The sequence below is a fragment of the Oryx dammah genome, unplaced genomic scaffold (genome assembly GCF_014754425.2).
Source record: "Oryx dammah isolate SB20612 unplaced genomic scaffold, SCBI_Odam_1.1 HiC_scaffold_13, whole genome shotgun sequence".
Taxonomy (NCBI): domain Eukaryota; kingdom Metazoa; phylum Chordata; class Mammalia; order Artiodactyla; family Bovidae; genus Oryx; species Oryx dammah.
In genome coordinates, this window is record NW_024070197.1 from 9777207 (window position 1) to 9803873 (window position 26667).

General features: G+C 46.3%; 1 protein-coding gene across 3 annotated transcripts in view; it reads right to left on the reverse strand.

Annotated features, from left to right (window-relative positions):
* Positions 1-3419: 3419 nt before the first annotated feature.
* The window catches only part of TRPM4 (transient receptor potential cation channel subfamily M member 4), a 40839-nt gene continuing 17591 nt past the window's right edge, over positions 3420-26667 (reverse strand). For 2 of the 3 annotated variants that reach the window (XM_040252311.1, XM_040252312.1), the window contains 13 exons: positions 21629-21758; positions 21307-21452; positions 19612-19724; positions 19181-19258; positions 14626-15057; positions 9267-9399; positions 8912-9086; positions 8534-8711; positions 4906-5099; positions 4488-4620; positions 4230-4302; positions 4032-4137; positions 3420-3790 (listed from right to left, as the gene is read on the reverse strand). In XM_040252311.1, coding sequence (XP_040108245.1) covers positions 3786-3790; positions 4032-4137; positions 4230-4302; positions 4488-4620; positions 4906-5099; positions 8534-8711; positions 8912-9086; positions 9267-9399; positions 14626-15057; positions 19181-19258; positions 19612-19724; positions 21307-21452; positions 21629-21758 — 1896 coding nt within the window. In that variant the 3' untranslated portion in view covers positions 3420-3785. Of the gene's footprint in view, positions 3791-4031; positions 4138-4229; positions 4303-4487; positions 4621-4905; positions 5100-8533; positions 8756-8911; positions 9087-9266; positions 9400-14625; positions 15058-19180; positions 19259-19611; positions 19725-21306; positions 21453-21628; positions 21759-26667 lie in introns of those variants that run through there. The other variant, XR_005723193.1, reaches the window with a different exon arrangement.

Genomic DNA, 26667 nt, shown 5'->3' on the forward strand with positions numbered 1-26667 from the left:
ATTGCAGTTTTCAGCTCCCATCCAGCACTCCCGTGACAAGTTCCGTGGATGCCCTCAGTCACACCCACTCCATCCAGGCAGCCTCCTTTTCTAGAGTGGGTTTCAGCTCCCAGAAGCACTCCTCCAAAAGTTTAGGTTCTGCTAACTCTATTCTCTTCCCTTTGTCTCTCAATGGAGAGACATCTCCATCAGGTGATATCTGCTTCCTGCAGTTCACTATTTCTGTACTAACTCTGTGCTTCTATTTCTTTCCCAGTTTTCTGAGACATGTTTAATATACCCAGTTCAGTTCAGTCACTCAGTCACGTCTGACTCCCTGACACCCCATGGACTGCAGCACGCCAGGCTTCTGTGTCCATCACCAACTCCCGGAGTTTACTCATGTCCATCAAGGTGGTGATACCATCCAACCATCTCATCGTCTGTTGCCCCCTTCTCCTCCTTTCCTCAATCTTTCCCAGCATCAGGGTCTTTTCCAATGAGTCAGTTCTTCACATCAGGTGGCCAAAGTATTGGAGTTTCAGCTTCAGCATCAGTCCTTCCAATGAATATTCAGGACTGATTTCCTTTAGGTTTGACTGGTTTGACTACAAGTTTGCCTTCTTGTAGTCTAAGGCACTCTCAAGAGTCTTCTCCAACACCACAGTTCAAAAGCATCAGTTCTTCTGTGTTCAGTCTTCTTTACACATCCATACATGACTACTGGAAAAACCATGGCTTTGACTATACAGACCTTTGTAGGCAAACTAATGTCTCTGCTTTTTAATATGCTGTCTAGGTTGGTCATGGCTTTTCTTCCAAGGAGCAAGCATTTCTTCATGTCATGGCTGTAGTCACCAGCTGCAGTGATTTTGGAGCCCCAAAAAATAAAGTCTCACTGTTTCCATTGTTTCCCCATTTATTTGCTGTGTGAAGTGATGGGACTGGATGCCATGATCTTAGTTTTCTGAATGTTGAGTTTTAAGCCAGCTTATTTCACGCTCCATTTTCACCTTCATCAAGAGGCTCTTTAGTTCTTCTTCTCTTTCTGCCATAAGGGTGGTGTCATCTGCATATCTGAGGTTATTGATAATTCTCCCGGCAATCTTGATTCCAGCTTGTGCTTCATCCAGCCCAGCATTTCTCACTATGTACTCTGCACATAAGTTAAATAAGCAGAGTGACAATATACAGCCTTGACGTACTCCTTTCCCGATTTGGAACCAGTCTGTTGTTCCATGTCCGGTTCTAACTGTTGCTTCTTGACCTGCATACAGGTTTCTCAGGAGGCAGGTCAGCTGGTCTGGTATTCCCGTCTCTTCAAGAATTTTCCACAGTTTGTTGTGATCCACACAGTCAAAGGCTTTGGCTTAGTCAATAAAGCCAAAGTAGATGTTTTTCTGGAACTCTCTTGCTTTTTCGGTGATCCAGTGGATGTTGGCAATTTGATTTCTGGTTCCTCTGCCTTGTCTAAATCCAGCTTGAACATCTGGAAGTTCACAGTTCATGTACTGTTGAAGCCTGGCTTAGAGAATTTTGAGCATTACTTTGCTAGCATGTGAGATGAGTGCAATTGTGTGGTAGTTTGAACATTCTTTGGCATTGCCTTTTTTGGGATTGGAATGAAAACTGATCTTTCCAGTCTTGTGCCCACTGCTGAGTTTTCCAGACTTGCTGGCATATTGAGTGCAGCACTTTCACAGCATCATCTTTTAGGATTTGAAAAAGCTGAAATTCTATCACCTCCACTAGCTTTGTTCGTAGTGATGCTTCCTAAGGCTCACTTGACTTTGCACTCCAAGATGTCTGGCTCTAGTCCAGTGATCATACCATCATGGTTATCTGGGTCATTAAGATCTTTTTTGCACAGTTCTGTGTATTCTTGCCCCCTCTTCTTAGTCTCTTCTGCTTCTGTTAGGTCCATACCATTTCTGTCCTTTCTTGTGCCCATCTTTGCATGAAATGTTCCCCTGGTACCTCCAATTTTCTTGAAGAGATCCCTAGCTTTTCCCATTCTCTTGTTTTCCTCTATTTCTTTGCATTATTCACTGAGGAAGGCTTTCTTATCTGTCCTTGCTATTCTTTGGAACTCTGCATTGAAATGGGTATATCTTTCCTTTTCTCCTTTGCCTTTCACTTCTCCCTCTAGCGTCCCCTTTGTGTTGTGTGCTGAGTTGCTTCAAATCAGCCTTTCTAGATACTCAGTTCTGTCATCCTGGGGCCCTGCAAGGAGCTTCCCAGGTAGCTCAGCTGGTAAAGAACTGGCCTGTAATGCAAGAGACCCTGGTTCTATTCCTGGAGAAGGGATAGGCTACCCACTTCAGTGTTTTCAGTATTCTTGGGCTTCCCTGGTGGCTCAGACAGTAAAGAATCCCCCAGCAATGCAGGAGAGCTGGGTCGCAAAGAGTCCGACACGACCGAGCACATAAGCACATCACAGCAAGTGCTCTTTACGCTATGGACTGTAATCCACCTTCTCCAGGCAATAATACTGGAGTGGGTTGCCATTCCCTTCTCTAGGGGACCATTTGCTAGCTCTGTGACTTTGTGTGAGTCACTCAATTTTGATTGTGCCTCAGTTTTCCAATCTGCAAAATGGAGACATCAGCACTTACCTTATATAGTGAAGCACTTAAACACAATGCCAGGCACACAGCACTCTTATTAGTTGCTGCTGTTGCCACCATCGTCATTACTGATGATATTACTACTTGGGTTACTGAGAATTGACTCGGTTATCTTCCAGAGATAGCTGGCTGTCACAAAACACTTGGCAATATTTCAAAGCTACTCTGCACCCAAAGTGGCAGACAGTTGGAATTCCTCCAATTTGGAAGAAGGATGTTTTGGTTTTCATTTTTGGATGTGTGTTGTTGGTGGCTTTCTTGCTATTTTACTAATAATTGCTGTCAGTTCAGCCTTGTCATTACCAGTTTAGTTTGTTACGGGTTGTTTAGTTAAATGGCATGTATAATGATGCATATTTGCCTCAATTCCAGGCGTGCGTGGCCTGCAATTTTCCACTAATTAGACTTTTTAAAGACACATATGCAGTTATCTACTCAAATTTGCATCATCTGTTCCCCTATTGCCAAAGCAGATGTACACAGTGCCCACCCACCCCTCCTCCAGGAAATAATTTGCTTTTTATCTCCAAGTTCTTTTTGCACTGGTAGGCAGGAATGGGTGTTGGGGGGTACAGATGGATGGGGTTCTTATCCCACTGAAGTGAGAGTCATCAAGCAGTGCAGACAAGAGGTGCTAGGCCTGAGTCAGACAGGAGTAGTGGGGCTGAGAGGAAGCAACAGCCCCGGTGAGACCTGAAATGCAGTAGTAGCAAATGGACCAAGGACCCCAAACACACCCCCAGCTTCAGCTGCCATCCCAAAAGGATCTAGCCACCCACCAATTCCCCAAAGAATCCAGCATTCAGACCCTACTCCTCTCAAATGGCTTTATTTCCCCAGTGTGGGGAGCTGTGAGTGGACTCTGGTCCCTGTACCACAAGGACCCGGTAGCCTTCTCCAGTCCAGTGGGCTGTGATACAGCCTTCGGAGAGGGAACGCCTGGGCTCCAGAGGCTTATCCTCCTAGAGTAGGCCTGGTTCTGGGAGGAGCCAGGCCTGCTGTGGTTTGCATGGATGACACTCCCTGAGTGACCCTGACAGCATCCAAGGTGGTAGTCCACGGGCATCCGGTTCACCTCAAAGACAAGGTCGTCAGGTGCAGGAGTCAAGGGCCTGCTAGGCCTTACTCTGGGAGCAAAACTCCCTCTGGCCGCTACTCCTTGACGTCCACCAGCAGGGCTCAGTCTGGGGGGAGAGAGGAGAGAAAAGAAGCGATGGGCATAGAGAGGAGGGCAGAAAAAATAAGAGACTGGCAAAAAAAAAGATGCACAAAAAGCCCAAAGGGGACCAAGAATGAACCAGGGACAAAGGAAGGCCAGTGAAAGAGAGAAACATTGAGATATGGGAAGAGACCCAGAAAGCAAGGACACAGACGTAGGTGGTGACAGACGCCAGACATACACACAAGTAGACGGTAAACACTGACCTTTGGGCTCAGGTGGGATTGGGGGGGGTGGTCCCCCTGGGGTAAGCAATGTAGAACGGCTCAGGGCCTCAGCTACCCAGCCCAGGACACGGGTACAGTGCTGGACCTGGGGAGCAGCGGAAGACATCGGAGCACCTGACTGAAATCTGCTGCCCCTCACCCTAGCCATCCTCCTCCAGCCTGGCCCGGAGCCCTCACCTCCTGTTCCAGCCCTTTCAGACGCTGCTCGTACTCGCGGATCTGTCTCAGCTGCTTCAGTGCTGTGTCCACCCTGGGGATCCAGGGTTTTAGGTGGGTGGCAGCAGCCTACCAGCCCCGCCCACCTTGAAAGACCCGCCCCCCGCAGCGCCGCTTTCCTCCCTGGCGTTCCGGGACCCTGCCCCCGTAGGCTCCGCCTCTAGCCTGGGCCTTTGCAGGAAGACAGAAGCCCCGCCCAGAGCCAGGCCCCGCCCTCACTTCTGCGACGTGCGCTTCAGACGTTCAGAGTTGCTTTCCCGTTTGTCCCGAGCACGCGCCAGCAAGAAATTTTCCTTTTGCACTGACTCCCATGTCAACAGCCTCCGCTCCGCTTCCTTCGAGAGGTGGACCCCTGGACAGTGGGGCCAGAATAGAGTCAAAAGGACTGCCCATCCTCGGGCCACGCCCGCTCCTAGACCCAGCTTCCCCACCCAAAACCTCGAGCTTCAGTGATCTCCCAGACTGCACCTCCTCACCGTTCTTGGTCTTCCACTAATACCCCACGCCCAGCCCCTTGACAGAGTAAGCCCTGCCCACTAGTGCTCCTAAGCGTCCTCCTCCTGCATATACATGCTCTTCTTTCTCTCCAGGTTCCGCCCCCTGAGTTTCTCTCTTTTGGGCCAAGCCGGGCTCTCACGAAAATGCTCGACGGCTGGGGACGGTGGCAAGCGCGCCCGGCGCCTGCGAAGTCGATGGATGAGGGAGCGCACGTGCGATATGAAAATGAGAGGCGGGGCCAGTGCGGGCCGAGAGTGAAATTCCCGGATGAGGCTGTAGCGCTGCGCCTTCCAGTAGAGGTCGCTGTTGCCCTGCACCTTGCCGAAGGTATGGCTGTAGGGACCAGAGATCAAGAGTCACTAGAGGTAGAGGCGCCCCTTGGAAAAGCGGATCAAGATTACCTGTCAGGCAATATCTGTTTGAAACCCAAAGCAGAAGGCAGATGTCAGGATCAATAAAAGTCAGAGGCATTTGGGAGCTGGGTTAGGAGGCTCCAGAGTCGGATGTCAGAGATCAAGTTGGGAAAGCTAACACGAATTAGGTAGAGATTGGAGTCAGGTTCACAAGTCAGCCTGGACACAAATAACTAAAATCAAAAATGAAAATGGGGACATTACTTCCTACCTTATAGAATCCTACTAGAAACCATTATGTGTGTGCTAAGTCGCTTCAGTCGTGTCCAGCTCTTTGCAACACTATGAGTAGCCTACCAGGCTCCTCTGTCCATGGGATTCTGCAGACAAGGATACTGGAGTGGGTTGCCATTTCCTTCTCCAGGGGATCTTCCCCAACTAGGGATGGGACCAGTGTCTGTTAGGTCTCCTGCATTGGCAGGCAGATTCTTTACCACTAGCACCACCTGGGAAGCCAAAAGCCATTATAAGAGAATGCTATTAATAATTGTATGCCAACAAATTAGACAACCTAGATGAAATGGAAGAATAACTGCTGCTGCTAAGTCGCTTCAGTCGTGTCCGACTCTGTGCAACCCCAATTACTAGAAACACACAAATTACCTAAACTGACTCAAGAAGAAATAGACAATCTCAAAAGACCTGTAACAAGTAAAGAGATTGAATCACTAATCAGAAATATCCCCCCAAAATAAGCCCAGGACCAGATGGCTTGACTGGTGAATTTTACCAAACATTTAAAAGAGAATTAACACCAATCTTTCTCAAACTCTCTTCCAAAACATTGAAGAGGAGAGAACACTTCCCAACTCATTCTATGAGGCCAGCATTACCATGGTGATATCAAGGTGAAAGTGAAAGCAAAGTCGCTCAGTCATGTCTGACTCTTTGTGACCCCATGGACTATAGCCTATCAGGCTCCTCCGTCCATGGGATTTTCCAGGCAAGAATACTGGAGTGGGTTGCCATTTCCTTCTCCAGGGGATCTTCTCGACCCAGGGATCGAACCCGGGTCTCCCACATTGTAGGCAGGTGCTTTACCATCTGAGCCACCAGGGAACTTAAAGTCAGATAAAAATATCACGATTATAGACCAATAGCCTTTATGAATATACATGAAAAAACCCTCAACAAAATACTAGAAAACTAATTCAACCACATATTAAAAGGATTATAAGTGGGATGTGTGCATGCTAAGTTGCTTCAGTCGTGTCCGACTCTTTGCAACCCTATGGACTGTCGCCTGCCAGGCTCCTCTGTCCATCAGATTCTCCAGTCAAGAATACTAGTCATTAGGAAAATGCAAATCAAAATGAAAATGAAATAACAAGTTCATGCCCACTAGGATGTCTATAACCTCTTAATAAGGAAAGCACCTATTAGAAAGGATGTGGAAAAGCTAAACACAGAATTAACACATGACCCAGCATTCTATTCTAGAAATGAAACCAAAAGAAATAAAACAGAGACTCAAGCAGATATGTAAACATCAATGTTATTGCAGCATTATCCCTAACAGCCAAAAGATGGAACAACCCAAGTCTCATTAGATGAATGGATCAACTAAATGCCTTTTATCAGTACATCAGTATTGTTCAGCCATTAAAAAAAAATGGAGTAGTGGTACATGAAAACCTTATGCCAGACACAAAAGAACAAATACTGTATGACTCTACTTACCTCCAAGAGGCAGAGTCATAGAGACAGAAAGTAAAGTGGAGGTTACCAGGGACTGGGGGGAGGGGAGAATGAGAAGTTATCCCATGCTTAATGGTTACACACTCTGTTTGGAGTGATGAAAATGTTCAGGAAATAGACAGTGGTGGTGGCTGTGTAATGTTATAAATGTAATTAATGTCACTGCATTGTACACTTTAAAATGGAGAAGGTGGCAATTTTTATGTTATATATATATAGCCACAATTTAAAAAATTTTAATCTTCAGCCTGGACTCAGAGAGCGGATCAGATTCCAGGTCAGAGCACACTCTGGCTGGATTTGGGAACAAGCCAGCAGTTGATTTTAATCAGAGTTCAGAGACTAAAACTAGAATTACTTAGACTGGATCAAAAATCATGCTGGGGTCAAGGGTTAAGCTGGGATCAAGAGTCACTCTGGGGTCAAGGGTCATGCTGGGTCAGGACAGATCATCAGAGAGCAGTAATGAAGTCGCTTAGTTGTGTCCAACTGTTATGCAGGTCAGGAAGTAAGAGTTAGAACTGGACATGGAACAACAGACTGGTTCCAAATAGGAAAAGGAGTACATCAAGGCTGTATATTGTCGTCCTGCTTATTTAACTTCTATGCAGAGTACATCAAGGGAAACGCTGGGCTGGACGAAGCACAAGCTGGAATCAAGATTGCCGGGAGAAATATCAATAACCTCAGATATGCAGATGACACCACCTTATAGCAGAAAGTGAAGAGGAATGAAAAAGCCTCTTAATGAAAGTGAAAGAGGAGAGTGAAAAAGTTGGCTTAAAGCTCAACATTCAGAAAACGAAGATCATGGCATCTGGTCCCATCACTTCAAGGGAAATAGATGGGGAAACAGTGGAAACAGTGTCAGACTTTATTTTTGGGGTGCTCCAAAATCACTGCAGATGGTGATTGCAGCAATGAAATTAAAAGATGCTTACTCCTTGGAAGGAAAGTTATGACCAACCTAGACAGCATATTCAAAAGCAGAGACATTACTTTGCCAACAAAGGTCTGTCTAGTCAAGGCTATGGTTTTTCCAGTGGTCATGTATGGATGTGAGAGTTGGACTGTGAAGAAAGCTGAGCACTGAAGAATTGATGCTTTTAAACTGTGGTGTTGGAGAAGACTCTTGAGAGTCCCTTGGACTGCAAGGAGATCCAATCAGTCCATCCTAAAGGAGATCAGTCCTGGGTGTTCTTTGGAAGGACTGATGCTAAAGCTGAAACTCCAATACTTTGGCCACCTCATACGAAGAGTTGACTCATTGGAAAAGACTCTGATGCTGGGAGGGATTGGGGGCAGGAGGAGAAGGGGACGACAGGGGATGAGATGGCTGGATGGCATCACCAACTCAATGGACATAAGTTTGAGTGAACTCCGGGAGTTGGCGATGGACAGGGAGGCCTCGCGTGCTGCAATTCATGGGGTCGCAAAGAGTCGGACACGACTGAGTGACTGAACTGAACTGTTTTGGACCCCATGCACTGTAGCCTGCCAGGTTTCTCCATCCATGGGATTTTCCAGGCAAGAATACTGGAGTGGATTGCCATTTTCTTCTCCTGGGAATCTTCCCAACCCAGAGATCAAACACAGGTCTCCCGCATTGCCAGCAGACTCTTTACCGTCTGAGCCACCAGGGCAGTAGGGACTCACCTGAACATCGCAATGAGGAGATTGAGCAGCAGGATGTTGGCCACCAGCAGGAAGACAACAAGGAGGAGCACTACCAGCCAGTTGGCATAAAGCGAGACGCATTTGCCTGAGAGCTTCCCTTCGGGGTGCCCCCATGAGCCCTGCCCCAGTGAACAGTTGCTGTGCTCCATGAGGGCCACTGTGAAGGGAGACAGTCAGAGATGGAGCCAGAGGGACCGGGACCTAAGGAAGACAGAAATCCAGAGCGGGGAGGAGAGCAAAGACCCGGGGAGAGGGGGACAGAGATGCAAAGAAAAAGGGGGAAGGGTCAGAGACCCAGAGATGGCGGGGAGGAGGAGGAGGGCTCACTTGGATGTCAGGTCCTCTCATCCTCCTTACCGTCCATCTCCCCCTGAGGGATCTGCCCAAAGATCTGCAGGTAGGGCCGGTAGAAGACGCGGCGCAGGATATTCGGGAGGCTACGGTCCTGGGGCCTAAGGAGCCCCTCAGTGGCCACCCCGTAGGCAACCAGCCACACGCCGAGGAAGAAGAGGAAGAAGAACACATCCTTCACCTGCAGGAGAGAAAGATGAGACCAAGCCTGTCCCCGCCCTTCCCTACTCTAGCCCCGCCCCAGTTCCCGAAGCCCCTCCTCCTCACCGGACGCTCAGTTACAGCGAATCCATGACAGCTTCTTGGTCCCGCCCCTTTCACCCTCAGGCCCCGCCCACACCAGCGTGACCCCACCCCTCACCATCTTGCTCACGATGACAATCTTGGGCCCCAGCTGTTTGTTGACTGTGAAAATGTGCAGCAGCCTCAGCGTGAAGATCATGAAGTCGAGGGAGAGGACAGCGCGGCCCAGGTCATACAGGCCCGGGGTCAGCCTGGGAACGGGGAGACGCGGCAGACGTCACTCAAGGGTTACAGGGTGCAAAGAAAGCCCCGAGTCTTCCCAGCACGAGACTGAAGGCGAGGATGTGGCCTCTCCAGGGCCAGAACTGGGACACTCCCCACTCAAGTTCACCTGGGGTTTACTCAAAATTTGGCAACGTGACATTGCCAGTCTGGGCCTCGCAGGGCGCTGGTACCCATTAAATAATGGCTGTATGAAAACCGGCGTTAGCAAAAAGCTGGGAAGGAGGTCCCTATAACATAAAGTTGAGAAAACTTCAGATATATTTGCCCAACCTATAAATGGCAAAATATGGAGCGTTCCAGCAAACGAATAAGCAGAAGACAGTGAACCTAACAGGAAAATGGGTAAAGGATAAGGACACACAATTCACAGAAGAAGGTCAAACAGTGAATAATGTCAGCAATCCCTAAGGGGAAAATGAAAATTATATCCCTATTTTGCATCATCATGTACTTCAACTTTGAAGGGATTAAAAACCTAAAGTTAAAGGTAAGACATCAAATCTTAAGAAAATATAGAAGAATATCTTCATGAACTTGAAATAAGATAACTGTCATATAAGAAAAAGAGTCCTATATACAAGATACAAAATCATGACAAAAGAAAATACTGAAAAGTTAACTACTTTGAAATATAAAACTTATGCATATTAAGAGATAACATAAATATGATGGACAGAGAAAGGCAAAATTTTCTGCCAAAAAATGTATAGCCTAAATTTGATTCTAAGGGAGTACTAGACAAACTCTAATGGAGGCAAATTCTACAAAATAACTAGTCTGGACTGATCATAAAAGTTAAAGATGGACTGAAAACCTGTCCCAGATTAGAGACAATTAAGGAGACATGACAACTAAAGGCAACATGGAATCCTGGATTGGCTCCTGATCCAGAAAAAGGACATCTGTGGACAATTGATGAAATTTAAATAAAATCTCCCGGTTTTGATAGTGTAAGGTGTTAACATCTGGGGGCTCTGGATAAGTGGTGTATTGGAATTCTTTGTGCTGTTTCTGCAACATTTTTTAATAAGTCTAAGGGTTTTTCAAAATGAAAAGTTAAAGAATAAAAAATGTTTAAAGAACATATGAAAGTGGAAAGACAAGTTGCAGACTGTGAGATGATATTTAGAACAAAACCACCAAGGATTGGGACCCAGAGTATAAGAAGAGCACCTACCAAAAAATATATACATGAACGAGATCAGTGAACACAATAAATTAAAAACTGGGACAGAGAATATGAAAAGACAGGTGACTAAGTACATGTGCCATTAGATACAAAAGTTGCCCAGCTTACCCAACTAGAGTCTTGGATGCATGAAGTAAAACAAGGAGAGGTCATTTTTACCCATCAGATTGGCAAAACATGTAAAGATTAAATGGAGAGCTAGGAACTCTTAGATTGAAACTATCAGGTATCATCAAGCATGTCCTCAAGGGGGCAGTGTCTTACCCAGATGGTGGGTGTGTAGCTGGAAGAAGCTATTTTTACAAAGAAAGCAATGAACCTCAAAAATACATATACCCTTTGACTCACAAAGTGTACGTCCAGGATGTAAACTTTTATAACTTTGGAATAATAAAAAATTAGAAACAACTGAAATGTCCATCCAGAAGGGACTGGCAAAATAAAACGGTTCATCCGTTCAATTGGAGAATGCTGGAAATTTGTCCTGTGTAAACTGAGATTTTTGGACTTTTTTTCCCCCATGCAATAATTCTTCCCCCATCTAGGAAATGATGAGCTTGACAAAAATATCTAAAATATCAGAGGTATTCCTAAAGAATGTTACCACATGGCCTTAGTCCTTTCCTCTCAGAGATACTTGATAACAAAATACAAGGAATAAACAGAAGCACAATGTTCTATAAAACTTTCTTATCTTGCTGTTTGAAAAAATTATTCATGTCAAGTGACTTTGTACCATTTTTAACACAGCACAGAGGAACCATGCCTTCAGTGTGTCAGAATGTTGAAAAGAATAGAGGGTCATTGCTGTCAACTGTCCAGATTATGAAAGGGGGTATCAGGATCCTTCATCCCCTATAAATAGTCACTAGGTTGTGACCACAAAGTTCTTTGCTGTCTTCAAAAGCAGCGGTGTTCTAACAGCTAACACTTTATTTTAAAAAAATATATCATCAGGGTACTGGACTCAGAGCAGCTAATATCTGATTAAAATTTCATGTTATCTCAAGTAGAAAATGAAAGACGCTTTAGAGAGATGTATTTGGTCTGGTTCTCTCTCTTGAAGTTCAGAATTTTTGTCCCACTGCCTCACAAAAAGAATTCATTCATTCATTAAATCTGGCAAGGAGAAGTCTTTCCTGGCTGCTTTAGCCGGCAATGATTGGCTAAAACCCCTTCTTCAGGAATCGGATGCAGCATTTTTAAAGAATAAGGAATATTTGCAAATACTAACATGGAAAGAATGTCAGGGACATATTATGGAGAAAAAGAAGAGGTTGCAAAAAAATACATAACATATAGTATCTTTGACAGAAAACAACAAAATTCTGTAAAGCAATTATCCTTCAATAAAAGAATAAATTTTTAAAAACATACAGTATCTTCTGTGTCTAATATCTGTGTATAGAAGAAGTATGTAAATGCATAGAGAAGGAACAGGCAGGATGTTCATCAGACTGTTGATGGAGGTAATTACAGAGAAGAGGAGGAAGCTTGGGGGGAAAAAAAAGGAGGAATCTTGCAATGGCTGAGCAAGATAATTGGTTTCTGTTTTATTCTCTTCTATGCTGGGACATAGTCTTGTTCAATAAGGATGTACTTCTGCATTTCTTTGGGAATAGACTATATTCAGAGATGGTTTAAGTTGCTGGGAGATGAGACAGACGAGGCTTGAGGAGTTTATAATCTTGCATTGAGAAGAGAGATGGCAAAAGCTGTGACCTAACCTCTATGGCGGGGAGCTCTCAGGATGTTAGGGGAACAGAAAGGAGAGACCCAGAGTCTGAAAAGGAAAAAGGAAGACTTTCAGAGACACAGACGGTAAAGCTGAGGCAGAAAGGAAGTACAGAAGGCTGGCCTGGCCAAGGAGAGGAGGGAAAAGCGTTTCAGGGTAGGGGAACAGCATGTGCCAAGACCCAAAGACAACATAATGCATTCCCAAGAATATTTTGATTTTCCCTTTGCCCTCTCTCTGGGCACCACACAACATGATCTAGAAACTATAGAAGAAATGAACTAACATTATATATACATATATCCCAACCTGGGCAACAGAAAATACTTCAGGGTAATTCCCCACAATTTATTAATTAGCTAAGAAATAAGCAGAAAGTCAAGATTTTTATGGAGTAAGTGAAAGTGAAAGTCGCTCGATCGTGTCCAACTCTTTGGGACCCCATGGACAGTCCATGGAATTCTCCAGGCCAGAACACATGAGTGGGTAGCCTTTCCCTTCTCCAGGGGATCTTCCCAACCCAGGAATCGAACTGGGGTCTCCTGCATTGCAGGCAGATTCTTTACCAACTGAGCTATCAGAGAAACCCTGATTTATCAGGGAGTAAAATGTTGATAAAACACTCAGGCTTCCCTGATGAAATTTAAAACTATGAAATTTGACTCAGGAAAAATCAGACATGACAGAATTAAAGTCACAAAGTAAAATTCACAAACATAGTTTGAGCAAATTTTAGCAAAATCTGAAATGGATTAAAAACACGAACACTGAACCAAATACTTGTAAAACTTAACTCGAACAGTAATCAAACTGAAGTAATTTCAGAAACTGAAAAAGAAAATAATTGAAGCTACTTTCACTGCCCTGCAATATAAAATTGATCAAGGCAGTTTAAAGTAACTAGAAAATACTTCCTTGGTAAGAATTTGTCAGTCGAATTCTGGTTACCATTTTATAATCATGCGGATTCAAAGTACCGAGGATCAAGGTCAAAGCCACTGGCCTTGTGAAGAAGGAATTGCAAGTAGTTCTCAGAAGGCTGAAGTGTAGATGAAGAAGAGAGAAAGGAATCAGAGAGGCACCCCTGCAGAGAAGGGCAGACCCAGACCAGGTCCAGGGACTGTGGCGTGGCGCCTGGGAGCCCCGAGAAGCAAGGGAGCTCTGAGAGGCCAGCCCTGGGTATAGAAGGCCCCTTGCAGACCCTGTAGAGGATGGACTAGGGAGGAAAGAGAACGGGGTCCAGGAAGCTGGGCGAGGGTCCAGGTGGGACAGGCAGCCATGGAGATGAGCTGGGGATGGGAGAGAGGAAATCAGGGGCCCCGAGGATGGGGCCTGGGACCAAGGACTGTAGAGGAAGAGGAGGAGAATGTGAGGGTGGCTCTCGGTGTGTGGCCCGGTGTCTGGGGGCCAGGCTGGGACTAGAGAAACGTCTTGCGAAGTCCAGATCTATTAACAGAACAAAGAGCAGTGGGATTCTCATTTTACCCCATCAGCCCCAAAGCCAGATATCCACGTGTGAGCAAACGACTTATAGAACATCTTTAGCCAGTACTTTCAGTCAAGGTGGGATCTGAACCTTTTTTTTTTTTTTTTTAAGAAAAAAAGTTGGGCACCTTTCATATCTAATGGCACATGTAATTTATCACCTGTCTTTTCATATTCTCTGTCCCAGTTTTTAATTTATTGTAAGTTCACTGATCTCGTGCATGTATATATTTTTTGGTAGGTGCTCTTCTTATACTCTGGATCCCAGTCCTTGGTGGTTTTGTTCTAAATATCATCTCACAGTCTGCAACTTGTCTTTTCACTCACTTTCATATGTTCTTTAAACATTTTTTTAAGAAAAAAAAAAGTGGAGTTGTTTTAAAATTGTGAACCACCACACTGTACATCTGCAACTGATATCACAGGAAGATCCCCTAGGGAAGGAAACGGCAACTCATTCCAGTGTTCTTGCCTGGGAAATCCCACAGACAGAGGAGCCTGGGGGACTACAATCCATGAGTCGCAAAGAGTCAGACACGACTTAGCAACTGAACAACAATATTGTACGCCTACAACTGCTATAATATTGTACATCAATTACACATCAATGAAAAAAAAAGAAAAGAAGAAGCAGAATTGGATTTAGCTGCCGCCTGCCGCAGAGAAGCCAAGAGTTGAGGCCCCTAACCCCACCCCGCACCTCCCATCCCCACCCTCCCACCCCCAGGAATGAAGGGTCAGAGGTCATCGAGGGCAGGGCATGCAACGTCGCAGGGCACTCACCTGCAGCCCACTCCCAGGACGAAGCAGGTGAGGGCCACCAGGTCGCACTGGTTCCAGGAGTCGGAGAGGTAGAGGTGCAAGCGGCGGCGCAGTGGGGCCCGGTGGGAGTCTGTCCCGGGTCCCCCCATGGCCAGGCTGCCCAGGCCGCTGCCCAGGCCCTGGCGGAACTCCTCGCAGAGCAGGGTGAAGGCCCAGAAGTAGAGCAGCAGCTCCAGGACGCTGGGCCTCTCGGGCTCGAAGTCGATGAGCAGCACGCGCGCAAACAGCAGCAGGAAGAGGAGGTAGCTGACCACGTTGCCCATGAAGGCCGTCACCGGCGCCCCCCAGAACTGCGGCCAGCGGCGCAGGCGCGGCAGGCACCCCCCACAGCAGTCCCTGTGTCTGGGCGGCCTCAATACCCCCAAGGGCATCTTCTCAGGGGGGTCTGTGGGCCTGTGCGGGAGAAACGGGAAGAAGGGAGGAAGGCTCAACCTGATCTCTGCACCTGACCTTCACCACCATCAAGACTCTGAGCTTTCCTACTCTCCTCATCCTGCTTTCCAGTCAGTTCCCACCTTCACGCCTTCTGACACCCTCCATCTCCTAGAGTTTTGACCCCTGATCTAACCTCTTAAATCTACCTTCAACACTGCTGAGCTTCCACTCCTGACTTTTCCCACCCTTCTGACCTCTGGCCTCTGGACTGACCTCTGACTCTTGTCTGACTTTTGGCTCCAAGTCCCTCTTCTTTCACCCTCACAATCTCTGGCTCTCTGTCTGACCTTGGACCATCTTCCTGACCTCTGGCCCTCAGATATAACCTCTGACCTCCTCATTTCCTGACCTCGGTTCCCCAGGTTTGACAACTCTGCTAACTACATACAGTTGGCACTTGCCATCTACCTCTACAGGGCTTCCCAGGTGGCACCAGTGGTAAGAGATGCAGGTTGGAGCCCTGGGTCAGGAAGATCCCCTGGAGAAGGAAATGGCAACCCACTCCAGGATTCTTGCCTGGGAAATCCCACGGGCAGAGTAGCCTGGTGGCCTACAGTCCATGGGGTCGCAAAGAGTCAGACACTGAAGTGACTGAGTACGCATCTGCCTCTGCAAGGATTAAATCGGGCGCTGCTGCAGCTGCTGACCTTCAACACCCCTTGAAGGGAATTCAGGGTGGAGAGCAGGAATGAAGCACTCTGTGCTCCGGGGAAAACTGGCAGAACAGGTTTTCAGACAGATATTTTCAGGTGCTGATCTTATGAACCCAATTCTTGCATCTCCTCATATCTCGAAAAGCACCAGATTCCTTCATGGAACTCCATCCCTAAATGTTAACTTCTGACCCACAACCAACAGCAGATTATCCAGCCGGGTTTTCTCAGTTAATTCTTCCTTCGTGATATCTGATCTCTCACTGTATAGCCTTACCTGAATTCTAACCTTCTTGGTCCACTCATATCTCTGGCCCTTTTCACCTGAGTTCTGATACTCTTCCCAGTTACATCCTAATTCTTAATTCTGATCTCAAATCAGAAACAGCAAAATGAATACTATTAATAATAATAAGTTCAGAAAGCTAACAGGAAAAATAAACTGGCTTGGAAAGGCATCCTGTCTTAGAAAAAAAAAAAACAGAAAGGAAACCCCAAAGTGGAGACAACCCAAATGTCCATCAACTGATGATCAGACAGATAAAAGGTAGTGGATCCAAACGATGGAGTATTATCCAACAGTTAAAAGGGGATGAAGCACTGATACATGTTACACAGTGGATAAATCTTGAAAACATGATGCTAAGTTAACGAAACCAGTCATATTTACACGAAATATCCAGAACAGGCAAATCCACAGAGACAGAAAGTAAATTAGTGGTTGCCTGAGACTGGGGAAGGGAGGAGTGGGGAGGGAGACTGTTAATAGATACAAGATTTCTTGCTGCAGTGAGTGATGAAAATATTTTAAAATTAATTTTGTGATGATTTCACAACCCTGTGAATATACTGAAAATGACTGAGAATTGTACACCGTAAATGGGTGAATGAATGTATGGGAACTATATCTCAATAAAGCTGTTCTAAAACAAATAAGCAGAAAGAACAGTAAAAGTTAAAGACAGTGAGGTGCAGAAAGAAGAACTAGTGACTTCCCTGGCAGTCCAGCGGTTAAGAATCTGTCTGCCAGTGCAGGGAATACAGGCTCCTAGAGCCCGTGCTCCACAAAAGAAGCCACCGGAATGAGAAGCCCACGCACCGCAACTAGAGAGTAGGCTCCGCTCATGGCAAATAAAGAAAGCCCTCGCACAGCAAGACTCAGTGCAGCCAAAAATAAAGACTGAAAAAAAAAAAAAGGAGAATTAGTTCCCCAATAACAGGAGGATATAGACCTGGTAACAAAAATATGTGGTGGGTCAGAATGCTCCCCAAAGTCTGCCATCTTAAATCCAAGCAAGACACACACGGATTCCTGGATGCTTCACTGAGGGGGCGCCAGGAATCTGTCCTTTAACAAAGTTCTCCAGGAAGGTGGCTCTCCACAGCGGCTAAGAGCACAGATTCAGGAACAAGAAGATCTGGGTTCAAATCCCACCTCCCACCACTGACCCAGTCAATCACATGATCTGAGGTGGGTGACATAATGCCGCAGTTATTTCATCTGTAAAATGGGGATAACAATAGATACAATAGCATACAGTTGTTGAGAGAAGTAAATGAACTGATTTCAAAATGGTTTAGTACACTGGCTGCCCACTGTAAGTGTTCTATAACATCACCTATTTTTTATATTTATTTGGCTGTGCCTGGTCTTAGCTGCAGGATGCGGGATCTTCGATTTTCACTGTTATCTTTAGTTGTGGCATGCAAAGTCCTACTTGTGGCTTGTGGGATCCAGTTCCCTGACCAGGGATGGAACCCAGGCCCCCTGCATTGGAAGCATGGAGTCCCAGCCGCTGGACCACTTGGGAAGTCCCCATCATCTCTTGTTATCATTGTCATATGGTACAAATGTTGGGAACTCACCAGGCAAGGACACCATTATGGATCCTGACACTGGGCCCTTCCATCTAATTTATTTCAGAGGTCCAATTTTTTATTTTTAGTTTCCTCTTCTACCTTGACAAATATTTTATATTCTGTGCATTATCTCAAAAAAAATGTATACATAATAAATTTGAATTTGACTTGTTTCACGGTAGGTGGTGTGTTTTACAGACTTCTGGCACTCTGACTATGTTTCTAACAGTTATGAGAAACATTTTTTTCTTCTAGAATATTGGGGCTGAGGTCTTTTCCTATTCAAGTGGTTAAAGTAGAGATGTGTGTGTGTGTATGTATATGTTAGTTGCTCGGTCATGTCTGACTCTTCGTGACCCCATGGACTGTAGCCCACCAAGCTCCTCTGTCCATGGGATTTCCCAGGCAAGAATACTGGAGTTGGTTGCCATTTCCTCCTCCAGGGGATCTTCTCAACTGCGAATGAGTACACTGTATTACTGTGGACCAAATGTTTTGGTTCCCTCCCAGTGGGAGAATTAGGAGCTAAGGAATTACCATATGACTAGTTTTTGCCAATGAAAGGTGGGCAAAAGTGACGTGTCACTTCCAAGTGGAGGCTTTAAGGTCCAGTACCTCCCTGGTTGCCACTGGGGCTTCCCCGGTGGTTAGACGGTAAAGAATCTGCCTGCACTGCTGGAGACCCAGGTGTGATCTCCAGGTAAGGAAGATCCCCTGGAGAAGGGAATGACTACCCACTGCAGTATTCTTGCCTGGAGAATTCCATGGACAGAGGAGCCTGGAGGGAATCAGACATGACTGGCACACCTGGTTCTTGTCTCTTTTCCTGCTACCATGAGACCAGCAACATCTTAGCTAGGAGGTGCTTGCTTATCCCAAAGTGCAGACCACGTAGAGCAGAGCCACAGACAACCCCAAAACGGAGCATGAATGACAACAAAATCCTCACTGTTGCCAGCCACTGAGAGTTTGGGATGCTTCATCACTGCAGCGTTACCCAACCTAACCTGACTAATACCATACAACCTTCCTTTTATAGAAAAGAAAGTTGAGGCTCATGGGTGGAGCCGCTTACAAAGTCAAAGTCAGGATCTGAACCCAGGACTGCTTGACTCAGGACCAAGTCCTTCACGCCTCTGTTCTGCAGAATTACTGAAGATTGGTAAGTATTCTATTCCATTTGCATAGGGCTCTGATTTTGAAAACACCTCCATGGGTACCAAAGCATGGAGATTAAGAGCAAAGTTCTTGGAGACAGAAAAATAAAAGAGGCAAAAGATCCCTAAATGAACCAAATCCACCCAGTTCTACTTGCTCTGTCGAGACAGAAATACATGTCACATGAGGCAAATTGATTGCCAGTGAGGAACTCCTTGGCAGCAGAACCAAATCTAGAACCAAGCCTTGAGCTTGGCATCTGAGAAGCCTCCTCAGTGTTTTCAGTGGCTTCAAGAAACCCCCATCTCCTGAAGCCCCACGTCTCCCCTCTGGCCTTGTTCCCAGTGCCTGGTGCTCCTGGGGCTGCCTCGGGTGCCCCCACCCCTGCGAGGTGCTGGTGCTTCACTCACTCGACAGGCCCTTCCCCACTGATGTCGCCATCCACGTCAAGCATCGGGTCCTTCTGCGTGGGCTCCTCATCTGACTTCCTGGCATGGAGGGACACCCAGAGTGAGGAATAGGGGAGAGGGAGGGTAGGAGAGGAGTTCTCCAGAGAGACCAAACTCAGTCACCCAGAGACATGGCAGGAAGGAGAGGAATTACCCCAAAGGGACCTGCCCCCAGAGCCCTGGCCAGAAAGCAGAGGAATTGTATTGAGTCCCCCAAAAGCTCCCCTCCTGCAACGTGCCCCCAGTCTGGGGGAGGGAAAGAATAAACATGGTTAGGGAAAGCCCTGGACAGAACATGTAGAAAGGCAGCCAGAATTGAGCAGGAAAGAGAGGCTGATCACCCCACCCCACCCCCAGTCCCACCGCCTGCCAGTCTAACCCCAGGGACTGACCTGAAGGTGATGAGGTCGGTGTAGATGAGTAGGGGGCAAAAGAAGGCAAGAACCAGGGCCCAGATGGGCGTGGTGCTGTCCATCTCCCCCCACCACTTCTGCGTCAGCAGAGACTGTGGGGGTGGGGAGGGTTAGGAGCCTGAGTCTCCCCCGCAACCCCCTCCCGAAGACCCCAGGCAAGGATGGGACCCTGCTCCAGAGCCCAGGGCAAATGCTCACTGCAGTGGTGGGGCTCGGGGTCGGGGCGGGGAGGGGAAGGGGTCAAAGGCAAGGACCACGTGTCCCAGATTTTAGTAGAGTTAAACAGCCAACATTTGTTAGCACGATACACCAGATACTGGGCTAAGCACTTTGCACAGATCAGCTCACTTAAGCTTCACCACTCCCCCAGGAGGACAGGTACTATTATTTTCTCCTTTTCCATAGATGGGGCACAGGGAGGTTACGGAAGGGGCGAAAACTGGAATCCAGGAGTTTAACCATCATTCAGAGTAAAGGACTCTGGGAAAGTACTTGAAGTGCCAACAAGTCATTCCAACAATGAAGGTGGGACTCCCTGCTGGGTAAGCAAACCTCGTACTTGGGGTGGGACTCACTGAGCCCCTGTCAGATTTAGACTAAGGAAACCAAGAGAAGTTTCAAAATGTCAGGATTAAGGACTTCCTTGGTGGGTAGTCCAGTGGTTAAGATTCCACATTTCCACTTCAGGGGGCGTGGGTTCGATCCCTGGTCGGGGAAGTTCCACATGCCACTGTGTGCCCCCCAAAAGAGAAAGAAAATAGAAACTGACAACCAGAATGCAAAAATGCAAGGCTGACTACAAATAATGAGGTATGAAATTTACTCCCAATTATCAGAAATAAGTCTTTTTTTTTTTTTAATGTCAGGATTAGCAGAATGGGAGAGACAGAGGGGGCACACAGGGCTTCCCAAAGGAAGGATAGGATTCCCTAAACCAGTTTGTCTACACCTAGAACACTAGGTAATTGGCCCGTGAGGCCGTTCTAATTGTTGAAACCTGGAAACGGGGACCCCTCTGGGAAATGGGAAGGACTTCTTGTGTGAGAGGCGGGACTTCCTACTGAAGTCACCAGTATTCCTGTATCTGGAACAGAATTTTTTTTTTTCTTTTGCCACATTGCACAGGCATGCAGGATCTTAGTTCCCTGATCAGAGCTCAAATTTGTGCCATGTGCAGTGGAAGCACAGAATCCTGATCACTGGACTGCCAGGGAATTCCCTGGAATAGAACTTTTATTTATTTTTTTTGGAATAGAACTTAAAAAAAATATTTGTTTATTTTATTTATTTGGCTGTGTCGAGTCTTAGCTGTGGCACGTGGGATGTTTTAGTTGCAGCATGTGGGATCTGACTCCCTGACCAGGGATCAAACCCAGGCCCCCTGCATTAGGAATGCAGAGTCCTAGGCATTGAAGCACCAGGAATTCCTGGAATAGAACTTTCTAGAAGGGTGTGCTTTGCTGTGGGAAGGTTGGCTTTCCTGTGGCAGGGCGTGGGGCTTCTTTGGGGAAGAGCAAGCTTTCTGGGAGAGGGCTGAGATTTTCTGGAGGAGGGGTGGTCTCCAGGAAGGGGGTCAAGACCACGGACTGCCCATGGTCAAGACCATGGCAGAGGCTCATCCTCCAGACTTCCCAGAGTCCAGCTGAGGACTGTGTGGGTGTCTCAGATGCTCACCTGTACCCCATCCTGGGCGAAGAAGGCACGGGCATCCGCCTGTGTGGCGAGCTGCAGGCAAGTGGCATCACCCCAGAGTGGGCAGCGCCGAAGGAGCAGGCGGGCGGATCGTTCTTCGCTGCTGCGGTAGCATTCTCCAAAGAGGTCTGGGTGTGGAACATTCGTGTGAGACGGAGGAAGAGTCGTGGGAAGACAGCAGGAGGGAAGAGATAAGGGGGTTGCAGGGGAAGGGGCAGGGTTACTAGAGAAGGAAAGGGGAGACTTACAACCCCCTTTCCTGGCTGCTCCCTGTAGTGCCCCCAGGCACCCATACCCCACGCACCAACACCCAGCCCCTCAAACTTGGCCGCCAGTTCCTTCCTCCGTGCCGCCTCCTCGGCCTCAGTCTCCAGGCGCCCCAACACTCGCAGCAACAAAGAGGCCCCAAGAGCTGAGGCCACAGAATTGGAACCCTGGAGAGACAGAGACAGGGGGTCATGGGTAGGGACAGAGTTTGAAGTGAAGAAGATGGGAGGAAAGCTTGTGATCAAGGGAAGGGACAGAGGCCAGAGGTCATCAGAAATTAACCAAGGGAATCAGAAACCAAGGATGTCTGCAGATGGATCTGGAAGAAACTGGACATCAAGGGAACATGTCAGAAGTCAGATGGTTCAGAGACTGCCCAGGCTGGGCCGGAATTAAAAGGACATCAGAGGTTATGGACAGCCGGGGAAGCAGTCAGAGGTGTCACCTAAATGGCAGAGGAAGAAGGAAGACAGCATCTCACGTCTTGGCCAGACTTGCTGATACAGAGCTACATGCTAAGTCTGACTCTTTGCGACCAGGTGAACTGTAGCCCACCCAGCTCCTCTGTCCAGGAGATTCTCCAGGCAAGAATACTGGAGTAGGTTGCCATTCCCTTCTCCAGGGGATCTTCCCGACCCAGGGATTGAACCTGAGTCTCCTGCATTGCAGGCAGATTCTTTATCACTGAGCCACCTAGTAAGTTGAGAGAGATGGCAGAGGCTGCTGCTGCTGTTAAGTCACTTCAGTCGTGTCCGACTCCGTGCAGCCCACCAGGCTCCTCCATCCCTGGGATTCCCCAGGCAAGAATACTGGAGTGGGTTGCCATTTCCTTCTCCAGTGCATGCATGCATGCTAAGTCGCCTTAGTCGGAGAGAACCTCAAAACTTGGTCCTTCCACAACGGTAACAAATCAGCTGGCTAAAAAAGAAAAAACTGTCAGGATCAACTTTTTCAGAATTCTGGAATCTAACACAAAATTTACAACAAACAGGAGAATGCTTAATGAAGAAAGATTTCAGTAAAAGAGCACTGTGACATTTTAACTAATCCACTTATCATTGCCAATTCCCCAGCACAGTGGGGAAAAAAACAGCCCATGTTCCTGCTGCAGGTTGTTGTTATCAGAGGGAACAACTCAGATCTTAACTCTTTTTTTTTTTTAATGTCTATGGGATCTTCCCGGATCAGGGATGGAACCCATGACTCTTGCACTAGCAGGCGGATTCCTTACCGCTGAACCACCAGAGAAGCCCCAGATGTTACTCTTAAATAACTGTGGTTGTGTGTATCAACCTAGCTGGTGGCTCTCCGAAAGGACGGCTCAAGGGCTGGCTGTTGTTTCACTGTTCTTGCAGCTTTCCCCAGAGCAGAAGTGGCTTCACAGGTGGTGTTTAAAAACATTAAAGACTAACATATTAGCCTCGGCTCCTTGACGCAAATAATAACAGCCAAGGCAAGCGAGAGATACTCAGAACAACTCAGGAGGGCAGAGGGAAGCAGCAGGGAAAGGGGATGCTTGGGGGAGTGAGGGGTTTAAAAAGCTCCTACATGGAGCTTCCCTAGTGGCTCAGTGGACAAGAATCCACCTAGCAATGCAGGAGAAACAGGTTCGATCCCTGGTCTGGGAAGAGCCCACATGCCACAGAGCAACTAAGCCCATGTGTCACAACTATTGAGCATCTGCTCTAGAGCCAGAAGCCTGCACACCTAGAGCCTGTGTTCCACAACAAGAGAAGCCATGGAAGTAAGAAGCCCACGCACCATGACTAGAATGGAGCCCCCACTCACTGCAGCTAGAGAAAAGGCTGCGCAGCAATAAATTGTGACATGTGTGCGTGCTCAGTCATGTCTCTTTGCCACCCCATCGACTGTAGCCTGCCAGGCTCCTCTGTCCATGGAATTTTCCAGGCAAGAATACTGAAGTGGGTTGCCATTTCCTACTCCAGGGGATCTTCCCAAACCAGGGATCGAACCCACATCTCCCAGGTCTCCCGCGTTTCCCAAGTTTCCTGTGTCTCCTGCACTGACCGGCAGATTCTTTACCACTGAGCCACCAGGAATACAGTTAATAAAGACTCAGTGCAGCCAAAAATAAATACTTTTTTTAAAGCTGCTAGTATATACCAGGAAATCTAGAAAACTGCAAACAACTGAGACTGGATGCGTGCTCAGAAAAGACTAAGGAAACCCCTAAGCTTTCGCCCCTGGCTGACCTTTAGGCTCAGCCAAAGCAGGAAGCTGAAGCTAAAGCAGAATTGTAAACAGCCTACCCAAGTGTTGAAAGACAGCTCCACAAACAGCCAGTTTGCAAAGTGGGAGAGTTTTATTCCCCCACCTGCATGCATTTAAGGAAATCTCTGTCAAGTCACTATCCGACCACTAAACTAACAGAACCGGATTTCAGTGGTCATACGTAATAAAGAATGTGGACCTTACAAGAACAGAAAAGCCACTAAACAAACAACAACAACCCACAAGCAGCAGCAACAACCCCTGAAGAAAGGAGCTAAGCCGATTTCCAGAGTTGCCATATTATAATAGTCAAAATGTCCTGTTTTCAACAACAAAAAACTATGAGGGTTGCAAAGAACCAAGAAAGTACGACCCATTCACAGGACAAAAGAAATTAGGAAGCTGAGTCACTGGAATTACTAGAAAAAGACTTTAAATCAACTGTCTTAAATATGCTCAAAAAGCTAAAGGAAATTATGAACAAAGAGCTAAAGGAACCCAGGAGAACGATGTCTCAGAAAACAGAGAATAGAAATAAAGATATAGGGACTTCCCTGGTGGTCCAGTGGCTAAGACTCCACACTCCCAATGCAGGGAGTCCAAGTTCAATCCCTGGTTAGGGAACTAGATCCCACATGCCACAGCTGAAAATCGTGACTGCTGCAACTAAGACCTCTCACAGCCAAATAAATAAATAGATTTTTTTAAAAAAGAAATAAAGATATAGAGATTACAGAAACTAATCTGTAATTACAAGTAGAAATTCTGGAGCTGAAAAGTGCAATAACTGAAATGAAAAACTCTTTTAAAGGGCTTAAGAGCAGCATTGAGGAGGCAGAAGAGTTTGTAAACTTGAAGATAGGTCCACTGTGATTATCCAGTTTGAGGTGTAGAAAGAAAAAAGAATGAAGAAAAATAAACATACCTTAAGAGATATGTGGGATACCATTAATGAGATCAACATAGGCATAACGGGAACCCCAAAAGGAGAGGACAGAGAGAAAGAGACAGAAAGGCTATCTGAAGATGTAACAGACTGGAACTTCCCACATCTGATGAAATACACGAACCTATACATCCAAGAAGGTGAAGAAGTCCAAGTAGGGTAAGTTCAAAGAAATTGCTGAAAGCCAAACACAAAGAGAGAATTTTAAAATCAGCAAGACAAAAGTGACTCATGTAAGATCAAATAACTATACATGATAGTTACAAAACCATAAAACTCTTAGAAACATAGGGATAAAACTTTTACCTTGTATTTGGCAATGGTTACTTAGATATGCCACCTAAAGCATAAGAAATAAAAAAAATAAAAAGGACAAATAGGACTTCATCAAAATGTAAAACTTTTGTGCATCAAAGGACACTATCAGTAGAAGAAAAAGACTGCCCACAGAAAGGGAGAATGTATTTGCAAATCATATATCTAATAAGGGATTAATACCCAGAACATATAAAGAATTCTTTAAACTCATCAACAAAAATGACTGACAACCCAATTTAAAAATGGGCAAAGACTTGAATAGACATTTCTCCAAAAATATATAGATCGCCGAGAATCACATGAAAAGATGCTCAACATCATCAATCGTTAAGAAAATGCAAATCAAAACCACAGTGAGGTACCATTTCACACCCATTAGAATGACGATTATAAAAAAGAAAGAGAGAGAAGAAGGAAGGAAGGGAAAAAAAGGGAAAGAGGAAAGCAAGTAACAAGTGATGGTGAAGATGTGGAGAAACTAGAACAACTGTGCCTTGCTGGTAGAGCTTTAAAGGGTAACACCATCGTGGAAACCTAGATGGTCCAGCAAATCCACTCTCAGATATGTACTCAAAATAATTGAAAGCAAAGACGCAAATAGATGTTCATACACCAATCATAGCTGTATTTTCCACGATAGTCAAAAGGTCAAAACAATCCACAGCAGATAAGCAGATACAGAAATATAGTATACCCATATAATGGAATAGTATTCAACCTTTAAAAGGAAGGATATTCTAACACATGCTATAATACTGCTGAGCCTTTATCTCAATTTTTTTTAAAAAAATCTGTATTTAGCTGATGACCAGATAACACTCCAAAATTGAAGAACTCCTGTCAAGGTACTTCTTTGACACAAAAATAAGGTCTATCTCTGATCCTACTTGAATTCCATGACCTTCTTTTTAAACTTCTCAAATGTGCCCCAACACCTCAGCTTTAGCCCAGGCCCCCATCTTGGCTGCCTGAAGGAGCCCAGCTCTACTTTCCCACGAGGTGTCCTTGCCTCTAGTTTTGTCCGCTTCTTGCACTGCGACTACAACAATGCATCCAAACTGCAAGAACAATTCAGATGCAATGACGGCCCATCATCTTCAGATAACATCTAACTTCCTCGCAGAGGCGACTATCTGAAAGGATGAGATGGGGGCATATGTGCTGTTGTTGTTTAGTCGCTAAGACATGTCCACTTTTTTGCGACCCTGTGGACTGTAGCCTGCCAGGCTCTTCCATCCGTGGGATTTCCCAGACAAGAATACAGGAGTGGGTTGACATTTTCTTCTCCTGGGGGATCTTCCCTACCCAGGTATCCAACCGGCAATCTCCTGCATTTCAGGCAGATTCTTTACTGCTAAGCCACCTGGGAGAAGCCCCGATGCATATGCATGAATGGGGTAAACGCCCAGCATATATGGAGAATGGAAGAATCGAGTTACAAGAAATGCATAATGGGAGAGGCAGGAGACAGAAGCAGCACTCAGAGTCATATATCAAGAATGGAGGGGGACCTCTCCAGCAGTCCAGTGGTTAAGATTCCTTCTTCCAACGCGGGGTGGGCGGGGATAAGGGTTCGATCC